The sequence below is a fragment of the Centruroides vittatus genome, unplaced genomic scaffold (genome assembly GCF_030686945.1).
Source record: "Centruroides vittatus isolate TY-2023 unplaced genomic scaffold, ASM3068694v2 contig_1033, whole genome shotgun sequence".
Classification (NCBI taxonomy): domain Eukaryota; kingdom Metazoa; phylum Arthropoda; class Arachnida; order Scorpiones; family Buthidae; genus Centruroides; species Centruroides vittatus.
This window is the reverse complement of record NW_027120671.1, coordinates 179,569-203,215: the sequence shown is the minus strand read 5'-3', so window position 1 is coordinate 203,215 and position 23,647 is coordinate 179,569. Positions and strand designations below refer to the sequence as shown.

The 23,647-nt window shown below is 25.3% G+C and overlaps 1 protein-coding gene across 1 annotated transcript in view; it reads right to left on the bottom strand.

Annotated features, from left to right (window-relative positions):
- Positions 1–23,647, bottom strand: part of LOC136968399 (neuroligin-4, X-linked-like) — a 64,847-nt gene that overhangs the window by 17,125 nt on the left and 24,075 nt on the right. The window contains exons 2-6 of the mRNA XM_067262418.1: positions 20,001–20,147; positions 19,218–19,403; positions 17,969–18,758; positions 17,767–17,885; positions 4,525–4,967 (exon numbers count right to left, since the gene is read on the bottom strand). Of these exons, the coding sequence (XP_067118519.1) occupies positions 4,525–4,967; positions 17,767–17,885; positions 17,969–18,758; positions 19,218–19,403; positions 20,001–20,147 (1,685 nt within the window). The remainder of the gene's footprint in view (positions 1–4,524; positions 4,968–17,766; positions 17,886–17,968; positions 18,759–19,217; positions 19,404–20,000; positions 20,148–23,647) is intronic.

Here is a 23,647-nt window from a genome sequence, read left to right as displayed (position 1 = left end):
GTGGAATTATAATCATATTTAATTAGTATATAGAATAGTTATAAAATTATTCTAATTTGTAAAATCAATTCTGTGTAAAGTTATTTACAGTATATTGCTTAATAATTAACAATAATACACAAATTCAAATTAGGTTACATATTAGTGGAGGTTAGAAGTGCAGCACCTCTGTGAAAGTAGGAGCGAATATCTTTGGATCCATCAATCTAACACCGGTATTAAGAGTTTGGACCTTAACTCTTAACACTGTTGACCCAATTTAAGATACAAAAAAGTACAGCAACGGTATGTTTTATAAATTTAAAATTACTGTATCAACAATATAAGCTAACACACATACACAGAGAAAGAGAGAAAGAGAGAGCCCTTTTAATGCCCACAGGGTGAAAAGAGCAAAAAAGGAAAGAGTCAATACAGTACAGGTAGTGTGTGATGTGATACACGTGGAATACAGTACAGGTACAGTACATTGTGATACACATGCTATATTTAGATAGCAGACAATTATTAAAGTTTACAAACATCTTATATTCAATATGGTACTATGTTTTATTATTTAGTTTAAGTTATAAAAGTTGAGAGAAACGTGAGATAAATTACACAGAAAAATATGTGAGTGAAGCCACTGGCACCTGTGTCAGTACAGTAACCAGGCCCCTTTATCCAAAATGAAAAAAAAAAATCAAGTAAACAAACCTTACATAAAAAATATATTTCAATGTGTCAAATGCACTTATACACATGTATATACAATAAGCTATATCATCCACAGCTGTAGTGGTTACATCCATAAGGTACAAGATATCCGCACGGTATGTAGGTTTTCACATTCTACATCTGGCACCCTTCTAATATCATACACTACTGGTCTGTGTGTATATTTATGATAATAAATAATAAAATATACGTTTTATTAATTTATTTTATGTATTTATGACTTAATAAACATGTTTTTAGATTTATTACATTTTCTAGTTTACTCACGTCTACAAATTTTCCACAGTAAACCGGCGAAACTCAAAAAAATTCCATTTAATTATTATTAATAGTAAATTCGCGAATAATCAAATCCTCAAAAGTCGAAGTTCGACTGTATACAGAATCTACATATTCTATAATTGTAAATTTACTAAAATTATAATTAATAATTCCCGTAAATATGTAAATAATTACAAATTATTCCTATTGAGTTCAACATTCTGCTACTTAATATAAGGTAAAAATAAATCATTATAATGTAAAAATATATGATTTAATCGATCACTGAGTTATTTAATTATATATATACTGTATATATTATAAAGAAATACGTTTAAAGCAGATCGTTTTTAAAAATAGAAATTCTAACCTCGATTTGTAAAAATCCTGTTATCGCAACATCCAATATAAAGAATCGAAATTAAAGTACATAAAAGTCTATCTTTATGAGAATGGAACAAAATGTATTAGAATGGATCGAAATTTTTATCTTTTTCCATTGATGATAACAGTTGAACATAAATTTTCAAATGATAAAATCACTTTTCGAAAGAATAAAACGTTACAATCAAATAATATTGATTAAAGTTTGGAAGTATAAAATGAGATTTTGCGACCGTAAAAACGACCATTTATCTATTATATTTTAGACAGAAAAATTCTTACTGAGATCATTTACTAGATTTAATTCTAATATTTATGAAAATATTCTATCTTTTGATTATAACTCTCCCTCTTTTCTTCTTCTTCTTCGGCTATAGTTTTCGGATGTATATATATATATATATATTGAATGAGACTCGGTAGAATGACTGAAAACTGGGCATTATGACAAATATGACGCCAGAATATCCAGAGAAGAGGAAACGTGTCCAATTAACAAGAACATCTTTTGCAGTTATGATGGCGATGACAACATTAACCTCAGTGGCGGATTTCAGCGTAAGTAAATTAACTTGATGCATCGCATGATTTATTGCAAGTAATAAAGCGTCTTCCTTTCTGACAACTCTTATCAAGCCAGCAACTACCTTAATGTAGGGTTGTAAAACTTATTAAAACAATATTCTCTTACAGTATCAAATTAACTTTTCTTAACTCGCTACCCCGTTATAACGCTCTCTTAACAAAGAAGATGTCGTTAATTTTCAGCGCTTGAATATCTTTAAAGATTATTGGTCAGTTTGAAATTTGAATTGACTAATCAACGCTAAAGATTTTTTTTTATTTTCTTTTTTTAACGCTTTATTTTCGTAAAGGCATTTAAAAAAATATTAATTTATTGATTGAATGTAATTAGATTTTAGCTTAATATCCTGTTATAAGAATCTTTCCTAATGAAAAAAAATTAATTTTTTAACGGTTAAATTAAAATAATAACGGTTAAAAATAATTTCTAACGGTTAAATTAAATATCTTAAAGCTCATTGGTTAATTTTAAATTTGAATTAACTAATCAACACAAAAGATTGTATACAAGGAAGAAGTTTTTTATTTACATAAAAAACACAAATATTAAAAAATATATATATTACTTTAGTGAATTTAATTAGGATTTTTCTTATAGACATACGATATTTTAAAATTTTATGACGATATAACATTTTTATGTGGAAGTAACTTAATTTTAATTTTGTTATTAAATTTTTATTACCTTGTGTAAATACTTCCTATTGGTAAATTTAAATTAATTAATTATATTAAAAAATCGCTGTCAAACTTTATATACAGGTTACATATCCAGCATTTTTATAATGTTGAATTTTTATACAAGTTAAAAAAAAGTAAATTATGGCATGTAAATTAATTTTAAAAATTCAATGAACATGGATGAAAAATATAAAGCTAGAACTAATATTATTTTATAATTTATTTACTAGCAAACTTTAATTTTAATATATTAAAAGCGTTGAACGAAAAAAAAATACTTCATAGTCGTTTGCTGTTTTTAAATATACAAAATTATTTTACTTAAATTTAAGTAAATTAATTTTTAAATTTTTAATTTTTTTTATAAATTTAAAATACATTTTTGAGATTTTAATATTGTGTATATATAGATAAAAATAATAATATAATATTTAAATTCAAACTATCTAATAAGGAGTTGCATTATATTAAGACGATTTCTTATTGGGGAATTTGAATTTGAACGAACCAATAGCAATCAAGTTTTCGTTATAAACAAAAGAACATGCTACAGCTCTTTGTTTTACCCGAAATTTTTTCTGTTCTTACCTTTTTTTTCTTCTTTTTCTTTTTTATTGAGTAACAAACCTCATTTTTTATTTACAACTTTAGTTTTTCTAATAAACGAGTTCATTTGTAACGTCAATGTTGTACTTAAAGTTTAAGTCGGTAGTCACTTGAAGGATTTTCAAGCCTATTTAAAACAAATTTCCCATATCAAGTTGGAAACTCTTCACAACAGAGAATATGCGTTGAAGCAATTACAGTACCGCTATCAACAGCTTCATCAATCAAAAAGACAAATGATGTGACCAGAGAAATAAGTGATGCGGGGCAAACATCCAAGACACAAGATGTCTGCTACTTTGACAGAATGAATGATAAAACTTTCAAAATACAAGACATTACAGTATTTAGGGGAAATTTAAAAATGTCGTATATGATCCATGCCATATTGGAAATATCTATTTTTGTTTTTAATTATATCTCTTCCAAACGCAATTTTTACATGAAATATTATTCGATGTAGTAAATCATTCTATCTGGAAGGCAAATTACGTCTCTGCTTTTTTTTTAATGCAGATTATATTTCTTTAGAAACATTTATAAATATAAAACTCGTTATAAGAACTAGCGACAAACCAGATCTATTTAATTATGTTAAAATTTGCTAAAGGCTATTATTTTCTTTTGTTTAATGTAAGAAAATCATGATAAGAATTAAAGAAAGAAAAGGTAAATCTACTTAAAGATTAAAACAATCAATGAGCGATTGTTTCAGTAAGGTTTTTAAAAGTTTATTTACAAAAATGTTCCTTCGTGTTTAATGTTAAGAACAAAATATATTTCAGGTTTTTAATATTTTAAACAACTTAAATTATTAATTCCTGCAATTTATTCGACTAAAAGATGAATTGTTTGTATTTTAAAATATAAATACTTGTTGTAGAACAGGAAAAATTGTTTTATTTACTTATCGATTTGGAAGTTTAAATATTCTAGAGACTTGACCCCGTTTTAAAACAATTTTTAGCAATAAATACTTAGCGAAGTATTTGAAAGTCGTTATTCCGCTTTCGAACAGAAATCATTAAACATTTTCGGAATTTTGAAAGATGTTAGCATAAGAAGATTAGTTCGTGTTTGAAGTGTGTTTGACACGCATAATAGCCTTAAAAGGGGAATATTGAATTACTTGGTAGAAATCGAAACCCGTTAACATTGCTGAACATCCTATTGATTTCCATTTACTTTGTCCTTCACACAATTGTATTATTATCGAATGTCTAAATTCTTCAAATATACGTCGTTTATTATTTTTAAGTATATTATCAAAATAAATAAGAATTCTCTTACCATACAGTTACGTTTCTTCAAGGAAGACTTCTTATCCCTTTGGTAGTAGATTCCAGAAAAGATGAGAACATTCAGAATAAGTAAAGAACAACCGACTGCAATTGTGACACTCAGTGCTGTCGAATAACCACTAGAAGGTAATGCCATCGGCACTGAAGTGTTGGTCAGTTCTTCCATTTTTATAGTGGTATCAGAGATTTCAGGAAGTTGAGTGAAATTTAAACCAACGGTAGAAGTTTCTAGAGTTGAATCAGTCAAACTAGACCCTGTAGAAGTAGTAGTCTCAGTTATGATTGTAGACGAATCCACGACTTCTGTCTCCGCCAAATGATGATGATGTGGAGGAACTGAACCTTCTCCAGGACGATGAAGACCGGGAATAAGATGCAGCCAAAATGAAAGTCGATGAGCGTGATAATGATCTCGAATCTTTAGTTTCATACCTGAAAATCAGATTTGTAGTTTATTATGGGATTTCAAGTTAGGAAAATTAATCTTTTATTTTATCGATTGTAAACAAATAAGTCTTTAAGTTCGTACGAATAGGTAAATTTGCGACTAAATTCGATTAATAGCTAGACAAATTTAATTAATTTTCTAATTAATTCGTCACTATGTCAATTCTGTAAATCTAATTCTATATGGTACGATATAAACGGTCAGATTTGCATTTGTCGAAATTCCACGTAATGAATTTTCATCGTTTCGCTATCGGATACTATCCGAGAAATTTGATTTCATTTCTTCTAAATTTAAATCTCGTTTATTTTATTTAAATTTGGCCAATTTTACAGATACATTTAACCATTCAACTCCTGTATTTAACTTTTGCAGCTTGGGACATAAATTTTCCTGCTAACTTAACTGAAAGTAATAAGTGTAAAATATATAAAACTTTCGGTAAATATTCATAAAATTATTACATTTATAAGCCATTTTCTTAAACATAATAAAATTAAACCGAAACAGGCAAATGAGAAACATTAAAAGAGAGAAAATACGAAACAAAAGTTTTAATTCAAATTCGGAAATCTAAACTATTTTTAACGATCTTTTCTTCGTTTTTAAATTCTTGGCTTGCACACTTTAGTATTTACGGTCATCATTTAATATAAATCATACTTTTGAGTCATTTAAGAACTTTAACTGTTAGAAATATAATAGAAATGTTGGTTTGGCACATTAATCAGTTGCAAACATCCCATTTAGCTGCATAATTATGCGATAATTTTCAACTCAGATGAACAACGAATCTACATTCAAGCTTATTGACCAATATTTCTTTTGAAACTTGTCCTTTATGGAAGTATTTGGTGGAGATAGGAAACTACAACTGGGCTGTCTCACCAACTTACCATTCATCTTACTCGTCGTTCGTCTATAGTGATTGGTATAGCCATCAAGAGAGCTATTTACTACCTTTATCAATGGTTTTACCTCCATTATACATTTCAAAGTTAAATTAACAATTTAAATTTAAATTTTGCGGAGTACATCCGGCCATTTTCGGGAGATTTCTTTTTCTTAAAACAATGAAATGATAATTATTTTCATACAATTTACCTTTAAACATCAATTAAATTTCTTAAAAAATTAAATACAATTATAAAGATTACGTTTTAATTTTTTAAATCAATAAAAATTCTTTTAATTTTTATAATAAAAAAAAAAGATTTCTATAAACTTGATTTTATTTTAATGAAAAAACGAAAACTTTATTAATTATACAAGTATATATATATATATATTTTTTTTTAATGCGATGAAAGTTCATAAAAGTTTATTATATAAACAGAAAACATAATTTATTAAACAACATTATTTTGATTAATTTTAATTACTTTTTACGTTTTTATTAAATTTTTTTATTAATTATTTTACTTTATTTTTATCTTTTTAATGAGAAAGCAACCAAACAAATTCAAGTTAATTATATTTAAAAAAAAACAAAATAAAATAAAATACCACATTACAAATGTACCTTTAATTAGTTTTATTCTTTTTATATAAGTTTAAAAAGGTCAAAATTTATTTATTAAGCTTTTAAATTTACTTTTTATTACGTTTCAATTAAAAAAAAAACAAATTGAAGTAAATAAATTCAAAAATTTTTATATGAAAATTTTTAAAATAATTGCAAATGTTAAAATTTCTTAAATTAATTATAATTATTTTCTTTAATTATATTTATTTTTTTAATAACATTTTTTTTAAAGGAGAAGTGAAATGTTTAGATTTATTTTTATAAAATTAAATTTTGTTACTTAAATAAATAAATAATAATAATAATATAATAAAGTAAGTTTTTTCAGATTTAATTAATTATTATATAAAATTAAAAAATTCGGCAACGAATTTTGCCGAATTTTTTTACATTTTTGCCAAATATATTTTTAATCTTTCCGTTTCTGTTAATGGAAAATAAATTTAAAAAAATTAATAAGTTTTAAGAGAAAAATCAATTATTTTGATGAAATTTTTTAAATAAAATATTACGATTTAATCACAGAATAAACTTATTTTTTTTCTTTATTTTAAAACAATGAGAAATTAAAAGAATAAAATAAAAATAATGTAATAAATGAGAAAATAAAAATTAAAAAATTAAAAAAAAAAAGGAGTGAAACACGAATCCTATTCTCTTTCACCATATATTAACACTTCAGAAAACAATAACTTTTCAAATATTACTTTATTCATTTTAATTACTTTACGTGCTGCTTTAAAATTAAAAAAAAATTCATAAAAATAAAAAACTAAAAATATGAATTTTTTTATCATCAAATGTGAAAAATAAAACTTTAATTGTTCAGTTTAAAATTTCTTTCTTTTTTATTTAAATTATGCAAATTTATGTTGATGAATCTTTCATAAAGGATTATGGAAATAAATATATTAAAAAAAATTGTAAAAGAAATAAAAATTATTATTATTATTATTATAAAAAGTTTTAAAAAATTTGTTTTCATAGTTTAATTAAACTGAAAATTCTATTATTGAAATTTATAAAGTTTATTTCAATATTTTCCTTGTTAAAAGGGGTGTAATATATGAATAAAATTTTTTTCAAATTATCATCACCTTTTTAATTTTATTTTAATAATTGAATTGAAAAGAAGACAATACTTGTCCTCTTATTTTAATTTTTTTTTTACAAATTTATGAGCGAATTTTTATTATTTATTTTAAAATTGATTTAAAAAGTTATAAAATTTAAAACAGTGAAAGATTTCTGCTATATTGCTTTCTGTTTTTTCTGCAATTTGATTAAAATCAAAACACGAAAATCAAATTTTAAATCTCTCTTTTGACACTTCGTGTTATCCTAAATATAAAATGTCATTCTTACTATGTTATATAATGTATACAGTTTTAAATATAATACAGAGAATTTCTATTGTACTAAAATGAAAACAATTGATAAAAATATATTTTTTTGAAGTATAAAATATCCATTTTTTTTATAAAGGATAATCGATACTCTACTGTACAAGCTAACTATACTCATTAGTTAGATTACTAATGCTAATTAATGCTAATAGCAATATAATTGCGTGAGATTAAACGTAATTTCCACGTATAATTTAGAAAATTAAATTAAACTAATCATACGTGATTGAACTTTTTTATGCGCTTTTTTTTATTTCTAAAGTATCTGTTCTTTGCATAATAGTTATCATTAGTATAAATTACAAGGCAAAGTACAGTCGATTCCTATGCTCGTGTTACAGTTATCAATAGCAAGAAAATTGACTTTTATAGTGCATCTATACAAGGATAGTATCGTAATTTTGTAAATATTAAGTGTAATTTTATATTAATTAACTTTTTGCCTATTAATTTACAGGCTATACAAGTAAACATTACAGAACTCTTTAAAGAAAATGATCGATTTTAATTCAGTTATGTTGCTCGTTAATAGAATAAATACATCGAATCGAAGCATAACTTATACACCTATTCAAATTTTAATTAATAATAAACAATAGTACAAAAGCAGAATAAATCGATGAAGTTGTTTTCTATATACAGTCATCAATTTAAATTTGAAAACAAATTAGTTAATTATTTCTATAAACGAGTTTATTATTGATAATAATTTATATTCTTGCTGAAGTTCGTGTCGTTACTTCTAACATATCATAGAGAAAAATGGCGAAGAACGATGATATAGATATTTGTCATATTATCCTCAGATCAAGTAAAATGACAAATATCTTCTTTTACGGATTTTTTTTATTATTATTGAATAAAGTCATATTTGAAATCCCCAACATAGATTAAGTTGAACAATTTTAACCTTTTCATGCTATGTATACGACTGAATAATTAACCTGTACGCTTTATGCTAATTACATTAATCAGATTTATATGTAATTTACATTATATTTATGTTGAATAATAAATGCGCTTCTAACTAAAATATTCAGAATTATTTGTAAAAATTTACTTAAGCAGTAATTGAATTATCTTTTAAAATGTGCCTCTAATAGAATTTCCTTTTCGTTCGTTACCTTATTTAACAATGAAAAATAATATCATTACAAGAACTTAACATACTAATGTATTCCTCCTTATTAAACAGTCAATCAAATACACTAGAAACGTATTAAACTATTTTGTAGATAATTTCTTATTTATAATTCCTGTTTTAACCAGAAAGCAAGAAGATAAATTATCCTAATCAGTATTAAAACTAATTTCCAGCACAATATGTTAACATCACTGTGTTTCCAGCTCATAAAGCAAAGATAAAAAATTAAAAAAAAATACTTTTCCTCATGTTTAATGCATCATCATCTTCCATTTTTATTATATTTAAAAGTCCATTGCTATATATATATAAAATTGCCAAAATATATATATATATATATATATATATATATAAAATTGCCAAAAATATTTGTAACGATTATCAGTAGCAGACTGAAATCATCGACCTCAATGTACAGTAGACAATGTAGTTTATTAGTAATAAAACTTAAGTCTGAAACACACAATAGTTCTTATGTGATAATTATCAGAGTCACAATACGAAAGGATCATTGACTTTTATGCACCTGTAACAATTATCAATCGAATAAAACTTGTTCGGGATCATCAGATTCTATGAAGTTGTAATAGTAAAGATGAAAAGGCAGAATTCTATACACACAGAACAGTTATCGATAGTACAAATTACACAGAGTTGGACAATCGATTTCGGTGCATATACCGCAGTTATCAATAGTAAAATCACACTGTAAACGGCTCATAAAACTTATTGACAGACAAAAATATACTAGTTGCAGGTGAAGTACTTTCATAACCGTTTTTTTCCCCTCCTCTTTTTTTTTACTGAAGTGCTACTATTTTTAGTGGATATTTTAGTCATAAGTTTCCCTATTTTTAGTGGAGATTTTTATTATATCAATAATTCACACTCTTTCTAGATTTATGCTAAGTAAAGGCAGTTATGTTTTTAAATTTGTACCGATAATTTTTTTACGTTCTCGCAGCACTACTTCGACTGTATTTTTATTAGTTTTACCAGAGTGAGAATTTTAATCCATTAATAACATTATTCGTAGTAATAAAGTGCGATTTTTTCAACCTAATTAGATTTTTTTTCCGTTTGAGTAAACCTGCAACATCACCAATTAACTGAATTGAAAATTATTTATTCATTTTTCTTCCACTTGTTTGTTTGCAGTTGGTTTTAATTTTGCAGAAAGAATATGTACAGTTTTAATAATATAATAAAAAGGAAACTATTCGATGTTTTTTTTTCTCCTGGAAATTTATAAAGTAGAGTTGATTCCGGGGATATTAACATATATATTAAGTAGAATTCCTCATTAAGTTTTAATTAATTAAAACTAAAATAATTTTCTAAAGAAGTTTTTAAATGGTGTATCATTTATTCTAGCTATTATACTATTTTAAAATAGTGTAGAAAGACCGTCAATTGCAAATTTATCCACTTAACTTTTCTCTGTGCAAGTTATATCCTGCTGAGCAATCACTTTTACCCTTTTAAAGTACACGGAAGATTCCAATTTGCATAATCATGCAGTGATCTCTGGTTTGGTATTGCAAAGGAAAGACCACATTCCAACATTTAAATGTGCTCTCTTTCGTACAGAATTTATTAATAATTAAATTCGGATTTTACTTTCTTACTACCGAATTCCAAAGGTTCTATAAGAGATTCTAGAATTTTGATTTCGGCATAATTTCGCTATAAACTGCAAAATTCTGTCTCGATTCTCACCATTATCTTAAAGTTTTCTTGATAATTTAATGCAAACATTGAAACTTAATAGTTACTTTAATAAACATTGTAAAAAAGTCACATTCTGTTAAAAGAAATGTTAATATTTACATGGAAAATAAACAAATATCCTTTATAATAATGTGGAAAAAAACAAAAATATAACATTAAATAATCGATAAAAATATTTTTAAATGGTATTTTTAAAAAATGTATTACATGTTTTAATTAAGAAAATAACCATTTATAAGAAGAAAACATTAAAAATTGATATAAATAATTAAATAAAAAAGAGGGAAATAATGAAATGTTTAATTTACTTCCAACAAAAAGTTAAATAATAACAATAAAAAGAGTATTTAAATTTAAAAACTTTTAATAAATAATAACGTAGTTAAATATAGCAAAATATAAACCAGAAATAATTAAAATGGAATATTCACTAATGAATATTCACATACATACGAGTATTCCAGGAGTAAATTTGCAGTTATGTCAACTGGCTTAATTACACAACAGAGACTGCAATGGTATAACGTTAATAGATAGGATTATCTAAGGATTTTTTTACCTTTCTACTGTTATGGGAATGACTTATAAAGACAATTTGACATTGTGAAGAAAGAGGAAGAACGCCCACAAGAGAATATGGCTCTTCTGAGGTCGGCATTATCTGCTTTTGATGACATATAACTCCTAATGCACAGATCCCACTTAAGAGGTGCTTTATATCATCAAATGCTTTATTCTATTACTCATCAGCCATTTGCACATGATACGAATTTAATATTTTACGTGTTAAAAAAACAATGGAAAGTTATTTTCATTATACATTTTAACTTCAACTTCTCTTGGGAACAAATGTAACAATAAGCACAAAACGAGGAAACCGCTTAGAGGAAGAAGAAATGATAAAATTACTTTGAATCTCACAGCAAATGTTTATCTGAGAAAAAGGTAAACATTACCTGAGTTATATTACAAAAATTTATTTATTTCAAAATACAACAATCAAATTTGTATGTTTGGATTTAATACATTATTTATTACAAAATGAATAAATAAATAAGGGGTAAACTGAAGAGAATAGAAAGATTTTCATCATAAAATATATATATATATATATATATATATTTTAAAAAATTAATTCTATTTATGAAATATTATCCTTCAGAATAGCCATTTTGTTTCGAAAGAATGCTTTTATCGTTTTATTTTTGATTATTTTTTTCGGAATTTTTTATGTATTTTTCGTAATTCATTTTTTTTCTTTAAGAATTGCCATTTATTATTTTATACAAAGACAAGTAAGAAAATAAACGAGGGAAAAAAATGAAAATTTATTTATTTTCTTCTTTGATTTTAATTTTTAACTAAAAAAAAAAATATTACAAATTCCTCGAAGGATTTAAAATATAAATCCTTAATATGCTTTCCATTTCAATAATGGACTTTTAATTAAACCTCTTAAACGTCACTATACAAGTTGTATTGATATTGAAATATATATATATATACTGTATAAAAGCTTGAACTTTTACTAAATTATTTAAATAAATAATATATTGAAATGTTGCCAAATAAATTAAATAACTTTCCTGTAAAAATTTTATTAATTAAGATCATTTAATAAATACCAAAAGGCGGGGGGAGAGAAAAAAAATTGCCTGTATCTATTTTTGTAAATTGAAAGATATTCTTTAAAAAAAGGTAAATAATAAATTTCCTATTTTAAATGACAAAAATAATTTAGTTAATTGGCCGTTTTGAAATATTCATCGAAATCAATATTTCATAAAGCGTGTAAATTCATAAATTGAATTCAGAAAGAGTGAAGATTGATGTAAAGATACTGTTGATGTCATTTAATAGCAAACTATTAAGGACTCTCAACTAACAGAATGAGAACTCTTAATATACTTAATCGTTTTCATTTAGGAAACAAAATTTATTAATTTTTTTTCCATCATTTTTAATGCCCTGTTTATGTTAAAAGTGTAAATTTCTTTCCTTTTTTCCCCTCCTCCTCCTCCTCTTCTTTTAAATCTGTTATTTAATCTTCAACAAATCTCTTTGTTTGGATTAGCGTATCCGGTATATTTTAGTTACAAAAATTGACGAAAAATATTAGAAAATACTGAAAAATATTTATATAAAAATTAATATACAATTTTAAAGAAATTAATTTCACATTTTTAGAGATTTTTATACTTAGAATTTTATTTTATTTTGATTTTTTTTAAAGCGATATAGAGCAGCCGAAACTTGTAAACAAACATATTTACTTCAATGCGACCATCTCAAAATATCAATAAATCATAAATTTTCTATTTAATAGGAAGAAAACACTTAATATTTAGTAATTTTACATGTTTCTAACAGAAATTAATTTAAAAATTTCGTATAATTCTGTGTAATTTCAACCAAAAAAAAGGAGTATATTTTTGTTCTCGTATAACATGAAAATCATCTCTAATTATTATTATAATTTTGTGTGTAAAATATACAAATTTCCTTCCAGCTCAAAGCTCTAATATTTCAAAGTTCTATTTATATAATTACATTGGATACTGCTGTATATTTATATAAAGAGAAACATTCTTAATGTAGAAATATCATACACATAGAGAAATGGTTTTGAAAATTACATCTTGTATGTCCCATTTACTTTTTTATATATATATATAGTAAAGAAGGTCTCTTGTCGAGCTCTGCTAAGATAGATAATATTAAAAAAAAAGTAAATTCCCTTCGATATTCAACAATATTTCAAAAGTACCTATCAATATAACAAATCTCTTGGTACACATACAAATATATGAACATTTTACTTCAAAAAAATCTTCGAAAAAGTATAATAATATAAAAATATTTTAAGAATTTTTGGTATTTTAAAATGAATTTTCTTAATAATGAAAGCGTAGTTTTTATTATTATTTTTTTACGTGTTTATAACTATATTTTTTAACATTGTATCAACGTAAAAACATATTATTCAGTTGACAGTTACAAATTTTTATTTAGAAAATTCGTTTAAATTAAAAAAAAATAAAAATAAAAAATGTATAAAAATGAAGAAAGATATTTAAAAAATTAAGATCAATTCTTTTAACAGTTTTTATTTAAGGAATTAATTTTATTCTCCTTTTTTTTCTTTTATTGTTGAAAGCGTAAACATGTTAACTTTTTCTGTCTCTTACGAATTTAACTGCGACCTAGTTAATCTATTAACTTAGTATAAAAATTTTACTTGTAAAAGTTGCCTAGAAAAACATTAAAACATCGTAAAAAATTTATAAAAGTTAATGGAAATATTTAAAAATTAACGTGGGGGGAAAAATATATATATATGAAAGTTTTTCGAAATTTAATTAACGTTGAAATTATAACTCTAAATTGTCGTGTAGTTATTTATTAAAATGGCGAATTAACAAATTCTTACGCGTGGAAATTTTAAAAGAAGAGAGAATTTCTTAATAATTTAAAAAACATTTTATAGATTTTAAAAAATAATAAATTAGCTTCAGGAAAAACTCATGAACATGAATGAGTTAGGAGAAAAAATATAGTCTTTTTGTTGAGTTGATTTTTTGGTTTGAGTTTAGATCTGAAATTTATATTTACCATAATGGTTTCTGTATTCGGATAGACTTCAAGAAAAACACACTCCATCATGTGCATTCATTCGCTGTGAAGTATACGAAAGCAATTTCATTCAGCTGTCTACGATAATCTGGATGAACATGATGGGATCGTGTTGAACAGTTATAGTGACTTTAAGGAGCTTAAAAGAGTATTCCCTCTGCAAATTTTTCTCCTAATCACTCTTTTTCTACTTTAATGCGAAGTAGATTTCAAAAATACCCATTAATGTCAACGATACCTGTTTTGATGGAGTAGAAAATAATTTATTTCCAACCCAGTCAATATGCAAATATTGAAAAATGGCCGGACTCTTTAATTTTAATTAAAACAAAAAAAATATACTCTTATAAAGATTAATACAGATTTATAAATTCCATTTTTATTATTAAAAATATAAAAAAAGGGGGTAATAATAATTCAAAATGTTGAGTGTTTAATGTACATAAAATTCACGAAAAATTTATTTAAAGATACTTTTAGATGATGTTTTCGGAAAGAAGAATTTGCAAAATTTATAAGAGAGAAACGATAGAATGACTCATAAATTTCTTGATATATTTTATCAAACTTTAAATATGAATAATTAAGAAACTTTTAAGCTTTAGAAAAATGTTATTTCGGGGGAAGAGAATTTATGAAGAGACACTTTTAAAAGCTTGTGAAATTTTGATGTAGCTACAATATCGTAAATATACAAAAGCATTCTTGTAAAATTTAATCATTAATAAGTATATATGGATTTGGTATATTTATATAGCTTACTTATAAAAAATAGAAGAGATAATAATGAATAAATTCTGTTATTTTTTTTCAAAATCAAAATGGAGTCAGCGTGTTGTTAATGTTAAACGATTTTTTCCTCTTCTTTCGTACATTTTCCCCCGGCAAAGTAATAGGTTTTACTTAAAAAATTTATAACTCGCGATGTTCTTTCAGTTTCCCTTTAACATTTATTACAAGAAAATTCTTTAGAGTACAATCTTAGTATTACTTGGCACGGCACACTACTCGAAATTCCCATTTTCACCTTTTTGAATACTCCCAAGCTACATTTTTAAAAGTCATCCAAACAAAAGCAGTGAACACTCCTAATCTCTATTGAGCATTCCACATGAACAGCTAAACATTAATATTTTTTTTTTAAATTAGACTCTATTCTCAGTTAAATCCACATTGAAATTCTCATCAGGTAAAATTTCTAAGATTTCATAATAATCATAATAATGATGATGATGATAACAATAATAATATTTTAAGCTTTCTTTCCGGATAAAAAATCAATTTAGAAGCATGGTGAAGATATAACGAGAGTTTGCCATTTTTATTCCATTTTTTAGTATCTTCCTCTCTTTACAGAAAGATAGGAAGGAAGAAAAAAAATTAATACATTCCTCAGAAAGGAGACTAGACAACTATTTTTTACGAAATACCTTCGAATCATACTTTTATTTTATTTATTTTTTTTCCTATTTTCTACCAACTCAAACAGCTAGTCACTGATGTCATTCGTTGAAGAGGAAAGGGGTTAGAAATAGAAATCATCTTCAAACACTTCAGACGGAATTTATTATTGTTTTTTTTTATGTGTTGTACGACTTATATAAACATTATTTTACTATATTAACATCGAATTATTTATGTAACAATAAGAAGAAATGCCTTAAGAAGTATAGGATTAAAAAAAGAGAAAGGAATTGATAAGAATATTAATAAGTTAATAAATATTTAATAAATTATATGTTTTTCTTTTTTATTGAGAAAATAAGAGGAGAAAAAACATGTTCAAAATAAGTTAACATTTAAATTAAATTCGAGTTTTATCTGTTTACATGAGATATATTCTATTTATTTCGTGTCGAATCTGTTTTCTTGGATGGAGAAGAGATGGAAGATGCTGAAGAATATTTAAACAGAAATTTTATAGAATTTTTTTTCCTATTTGGAAATTGGTTTTATATATATATATATATATATATATTACTAGTTTAAAAGTTTAAAACGAAAATATATTTTTTATATTTTAACTTATATATAAGGGTAATTATTCGGAATCCATAGAAAATCGAAGGATTCTACAAACGAGAAATTGCAAGATAGGAAAAAATAAGTATTATTCAGACGATTCTGCATTAAGTAAATAGAGAAAAACTGATTTGATAAAACATGCGAGCGGACAGGTATTAGTAGAAAGAGTAATGTTACAGTAGAGGTCTTATAAAAGCAGTTCACATCTGGATATCTATCGGATCTAAAGACTTTTTCAACTTCATTGAAATTCATTGATATGGCTCCAAACAGTTTGCGATCCTATTCTATTGATGTCGACATATAAGTTGACAGTATTTGCAGCAACTAAAACCGGGATTAAAGAGAAAAAATTCTTTTAAGGGGAATGTAATATAGTTATAACACAATGTGTACCGCTAGGTAGAGAGTGAATAGATATTTCAGTGTTTTAGAAATTCCCAATGATCTTTGCAATACAGATTTAGGATTCATTACATAATTATGTAAATGAGAGCAGCGAATGTACTGTACATTCTGAAGGAAGGTGAAGCAATTTCACATATCCAATATCTAGAGGTAGAGTCAATAAGTTGGGATTATATTGATGTCTAAAAGAATTTCTCTTCAGTTAGTTTTTCCATTTATAATGTTATTAAAAGACATTCTTCGGATGTATCTGCATATCATTTTATATTTTTAATAAATAAATTCTTGAAATATTTTCCTTTATTTAAAATTATTTTCCAGCTTTACAGCTCAAGATACGTTCAAAATAAAATAAAAGGAAAAAGTTAAAAGTGCATTAATAGCTTTACTAAAACTTAAATACGAATAATAGAATTTAATAAAAATTCTCATTCTTCTTCGTATTATTTTTAATGTAAGTAACTAGAAATTGTAGGAAAATTAAATTTATTAAATAATGAAATCTGTTTAAAAATTTAATTCTAGAATAAAAATATTTATATATTTATAAATATAAAAAATTAAAATTAAATCAAACAGAATTTATAGAACGAAAGGAAAAGAAACCGAATTAAATTAAGGTAGATAAATAAGTAAAGAAAAGTAAACTTATCCAAAAATATAATTTTGTTAAAGTGAGTAAATCTACTAGTTAAGATCTTTTGAAAAGAGATCTTAATTAGCAATTCCCATGTAACTATATCAGAGTTAAGTTTTAAGATGATTACGCTTTAAACATGTATTTAAAATAATTGAGTTTACTACTTCTACCTTAAATTCTTTATTTAATTAAATTTGACTACGTAATATATTATATATTTTTTTTCTATTTTATAAAAGTTAATAATGACCGAGAGCAATTTTTGACTCACCTAATTCTAAATACCTTTGGTTAATTATTTCGTACTCGTGCCATAAAAATCTCTCAACTCTCCTTTTGTTACTCCTATCGATGGCTAATTCGGATTCCATGTCGGATGGATTTGGATCGCTTGATAGGTAAAACAAGAAGGAAAAAAAATTTAACAGTGGTACCTTACCGAAAAAAACATTACTTATTTAATTTGAACTTACCCAGTTTTAGCAAAATTTGTCCAGTGCAACATTGTCGTTTCGGCTAATAGCACTTCTGATCGTGTATAGTTAGCTTTAAAATGGGATAGAGTACCGACAATCGGTACACCGAACACGTAGGGTAATTCTTCTCCATGAATGGCTCCAAGACGTTGAGAATAATCACCATTCTCTGTTTGATAAGTAAATACGTAGAAATAGGTTCTGGAGTTAAGAGCCGAGTGGATATTACCTGCTTTTATTAAAGGAGCGGTGATTAAAGCGTCCCCTAATGCTTTAGAAGTCCCTTCTAAAACGCTGAAAGCGTGATGTGGTGGCCTGTTCCAATCCGTGTACTCGTTGACAATCGTCAAGAAGATTTCTTGTAAGTGGTAAATAAAAAGGTTTTTAACTAGCGATTGAAGTAACGTGTTACGTCGATCCACATCCAGACCGGAACGTTCCTCTTCGGCCGTGAAGAGGAAAAAAGATTCGATCCTGGTCACGCCGAACATTAGCGAATACTGCTGAAAGATTGTATTGTCGTTAGACATCAGCTCCTCGGGTTCTTTTGGCACAAGTATACCATCTATTGTCGGACCAAATGCTGACAGGTAATCAGAGGTAGTTATGGATACTGCTAATATGTCTTCTACTGTGTGTTGTCTCATGCATTCGACCAACGCGGCATTGTCAACCATTGGACAATTGAGTGTAGATGCCAATTTGCTGGTGTGGTAAATAGCCTGGCGTGCTATTGCCCAGGGGCTTAGTGCTGATCCACTCTGCATAATGGCTTTCTGAAATAAACCTGCAATGGAACGTGCTATAATTATAAATCTTCAACCTTCGATACTACATTAATTCATTATTATAAATATTTACAAACATAAAAAATATACACGAAATAAGGAGGGGAAAAAATTGAAATTTGGAGATTCCTGAAGCTGAAAAACAATTGCGAGTTGAATAGTTTCCTCAGGAAGTGTTTTCTTTTGGGAGTTTCTTAATTTCCTTTCAGCTTTTTTCTCTCTCTATTGTTTTTCGAAATTTTTAAATGTTTTTGTTTATTTTATTGCAAATGTTTAAAGAGATTAGGAAGCTCACGGTAAAAAAACAGAAAAAAAACCAGTAATGATTGCATAATTTTATTTTAGATTATACATTATTCTTTATTTTTCTTTTTTCTTTTAAAAAATCGGTGAATAATTATAAAGTGAAACTTTGTGATGAATATGTTTAAGTTATCGATTTTATATCCGTCTCTTACCTTTAACCATCGGTGATATCATTAGCAAATTAACACAGGCAGCTCCGTGTCCATGACCAAATATCGTTACATTTTCTGGATCCCCGCCAAAATTTATAATATTTTCTTGAATCCAATGAAGTGCCGCCACTTGATCCAAAAGACCGTAATTACCCCTTGTTGTACCATCTACTGTTGGCAAGAAACCTCGAAAATTAAAAGTAAAATACAAATTTAGTATATAACGTGACTTGAAAATAATCAAAAATCAATATACACTTTTCAACTTTTTAAAACTTTCGACTTAACTTTAATAGCATAAAAAAAGAGAATTGAAAAAAATAAATAAATAAATAACTTCTAGAGATTATCCAATATATTTGTATTAACAGATCAAATATGAAAACCTTTGGATGGGTTTTCTATTGATATAAATATATATAAAAAAATAGGGGGGAAGAAGAGAAAGGAACCCAATTTCTTTGCTAAGTTTGTATCGATCAGGTGGATATCAAACAACTCATTCAATTCTTGTAGAAAGTAATTAAAGTTAAGGCTGCATCGCAGAACTTGCATGGATAATTTCGTATCTGGATGCAGCTGGTGCCGAAGAAATCATCTTCGAGGAAGGATTATGACAATAGATTATTTCGATTTTGTGCAGGAATGAAATATTAGCATAAGATACGCATTAAAACTATTAAAATATTCAGACATGCTTAGTTTAAAAGTGATATATATATATATACAATTATATTTTATTTTTTATGCTGTGTAAGCAAAATATAATGAAGTAAAACTTACCGAATATGCCTAATCTATAATTGATGGTGACTACCACGACTGAACTAAAACTTGCTAGTACGCTACCATCGTAAGGATTGCCAGAATTCCATTCGTAAGATTCCCCATGAATGTATACCATAACAGGTCTCTTCGCTGTTTCCCTGTCTGGATTAAAAAGGGTTAATTAGTGTTAAATCACAGTTAATCCCTTGTTAAGCTCACATTTTAATAAACGATGAGCTATTCTCTTCAATGTTGAAAACTTCCTCTCTACTAATTTACTATTTTCGATTTGTAAATTAGTCAGAGAAAGTTTATAAAATCAAATATAAAATTTTATTAAATATTAAAATAAATAATAAGTTTTAAATGTATATTAAATGATATTAAAATCGTACGGTAGACTTATTTTAATTAATTTATAATTTCTAAATTAATTCTGTTCACTTAACTGAATTTACTAATTATTTTTAGAATCTGTATATTTAAAGAGACTGAATGCATATATCTCTAGGCAAATAAATAAATAAAAATTGAAGAAATGATAAGATTTTATAACAATTTATACGACACTTTCATTTTTATTTATATATGCATTATGCGAAGATAGAAATTAATTTGTAACTCTAAACGTTAATCTGTGACTAGAAGCTTTAAGAAGATTTTAAAAAATAGCTCATTTATTATCAAGAAAAGTACTATTTTTCAATTGGAATATACGTCAAAAATTTTAATTTATGACCAGAACAGAATTCCCATTCAATAAGCTTTCTTTCACTTCATTCTTATGTTGTCAATACAAAATAAAGTCTGCAGATGGCATCTAAAACAACTATAATCCAATTCTCAGGTTTTTCTAAACCGAAATTTTCCGAATCTGTTTATATCAAATTCTTCGATTTTTGCTCTTACTCAAACAATATCTTTTTCCCTCTTTATTTTAATTTTTTTTTCTTAAAAATAAAAATATATATATATATTTTATTAGCTACATTCGTAAATATTTTAAAGAATAAACACGCTCTTAGCAAAATATCGATCATCGTTTCGACGTTATTTAATTAAAAATTTACTATTTAATATTCTTAAAATATATATATATATATTTCCCCTATATTTTATAATATAAAGAGAAAGTAAAGTCGTATTTTTTTTTTAAAAAGAGTAGAAACGATTTCTAATCTTTAAAATTTTCATAACAATAGAATATGTACTTTATGATGTTTTCTATCTAATAAAAATTTATAGTTATGTACCAAAACTATTTCTTCTATTGGATATTCTACATTTATTTCAATGTAGCATAAAACATCCAAGAAGATACGTTTAAAAAGTTTTTCCTTCATATTTTTTCTTTTATTATTCTAACTTTACATACCGCAATTCTTCGTCTTATTTACATAAAAGCTACTAGCAAACAAAAATTATAAACAAACTGCTTTAACTTTAACTTGTAAGAGCTTAACTTTACCTATACTTTCTTATATATATATATATATGTATATTTTACATATTGTATACTATATATATATTTTTTTGAATTGTGGTATTGTATATATATTCGTCGATTTACAGTTTTACTTGAATTGGCAATAAAAGTAAAGTGATTTACATGCAATTCGAAGAAAACATATATTAAAAAAAAGAAATGTTTCTACGTTAAAATTGCTTATTAAAGTATAGAAAACAAAACACACAAACTTTAAAAATTGTATATAAATATTTTAAATTTATAAAACTAAACAAATATACTGTTGAACTTTATCGAACAATTTATGCAGATGTTACTTCTCAAGCAATAATTTTCTGCAGAAGTAAAACGTAGGAATTTGCACTGGTATAAAAGGAATTTCACTTGACTGCATTTTATCTAGTTTTTATTTTCTTTAATATTAATGTCTGTATCTTATTAATTTTCATTCATTTCTATGTAAAAAAATAACTTAGAATATTATTAAATGAATTTTAAACTTTTAAGAAATGTTATGAAATAAATTTTTGTAAGAGTAAATATTTTATTTAGTACGCAATTTATTTTATTGTCGGAAGAAAATCGCATTTTTATTGTTAAAAAAAAATAGGAGAAATAAAATAAATAAATCTAAGCAAATTTATTATTTAAATATTTATAATTTTCATACAATAAAAATATTATTACCGTTTTTCTTTTTTACTTTGATAAATTGTCTTTAAACACTTCTACATAGATTAAAATATAAATTAATGATTATAATACTTCGATAAAATCTAAAAATGGATATAAAATAATCCAATTTATATAAAAATTCTAAATTAAGTTATAGATAAACATTTTTTCTGAAACATTATTCTTTCATGATTATCTGTATGTAGAAAATACATGTCTGTCTATTTTCTACACGCTTCTAAAAGACCTTTTAACTGATCTACAACAAATTTTACACAGTTACTCTCTATGAAAAATATAAGCTATACCATAAAACCCCGATACTCCACACCTCCCTCTGATTTCATTCCCTTATTAGCCTCCTAAACCCTTTGATTGACCTGGACCGAGGGTTTTTGATTGCTTTCTAGGACTGCGGAAAATATAGGCTATCATGAAACCTGCACACTCGCTCCTTTTCCTGATTTCATCATCTGGACACTTCGTGATAGACATGACAATAGTAAAGTAACAAAACTTTTAATATGGTTTTCATTTTAATGTTTTTCCTATGTAAATCCGTGCATATCTGTTAGTAGTATCCGAATAACTCTATAATTACTCTAACATTAGGCTTCTATAGCTGTAAAAAAAGCAATTCTGGAATAAAATGTATATCTAGAAGTTTTATAAGTTTCTCTTTTTTTATATTCTCTTTTAGATTTAAAAAAATCTCTATAATTATTACTCTAAACACAGGTTATTATGCTTTAAAAAAATCTAAATTAATTTATAGATAAACAATTTTTCTGAAACATTTTATATTCTTTCTAGAATTTCCCATATATTACGACTATAAATTCGGAGTTATTAAATTAATATATAAATTTAAATTTTGCTTATAAGTCTTTCCAAAATGGATGCCATTAGATAATTGTAAACATTAAATATTAGTACTTAATTAACATATTTTACATATAATAACGTTTAAAATATATTTAAGATCGTTAAATATAATTATAATATATATATAAAATTTAAAAAACTATGTAAAAAGACACAAAACTTACACGAAAAGATGTAAAAGCTAATATATCAAAATACAGGATTTTTAGAAAAATATCTTATATATATATATATATTTTCCTATTTCTTAAGAAGAAAAGAAACATTTTCAAATCTTTATATTTTAAAAGTTTTTGCATTTTATTTTCGTATAAAATAATACAAAGAAGGAAAAGAAAAATGTTCTATTTGTTCCCTATTTAAAAACAATTTCAAAAATATTTTAACCTTTTTGATATATGAAGCAATTTTTCACATAGACCTACTATAGGAAGATGGCCTCTCATGATAAAACTGATATATACCAGACCGACATTTTACCTCGTTTCCTGAGATCTCGATCTGAATCACGTACTGTACGTTTCATCTGATTACAATTTTTTTTTTTTTAAATTGGAAATAAGCCAAAGCAATTTCTAAAATTCTAAGAAAAGGAGCAAAAAATTCTAACAACAGTAGCCAATTTATGAGTAAG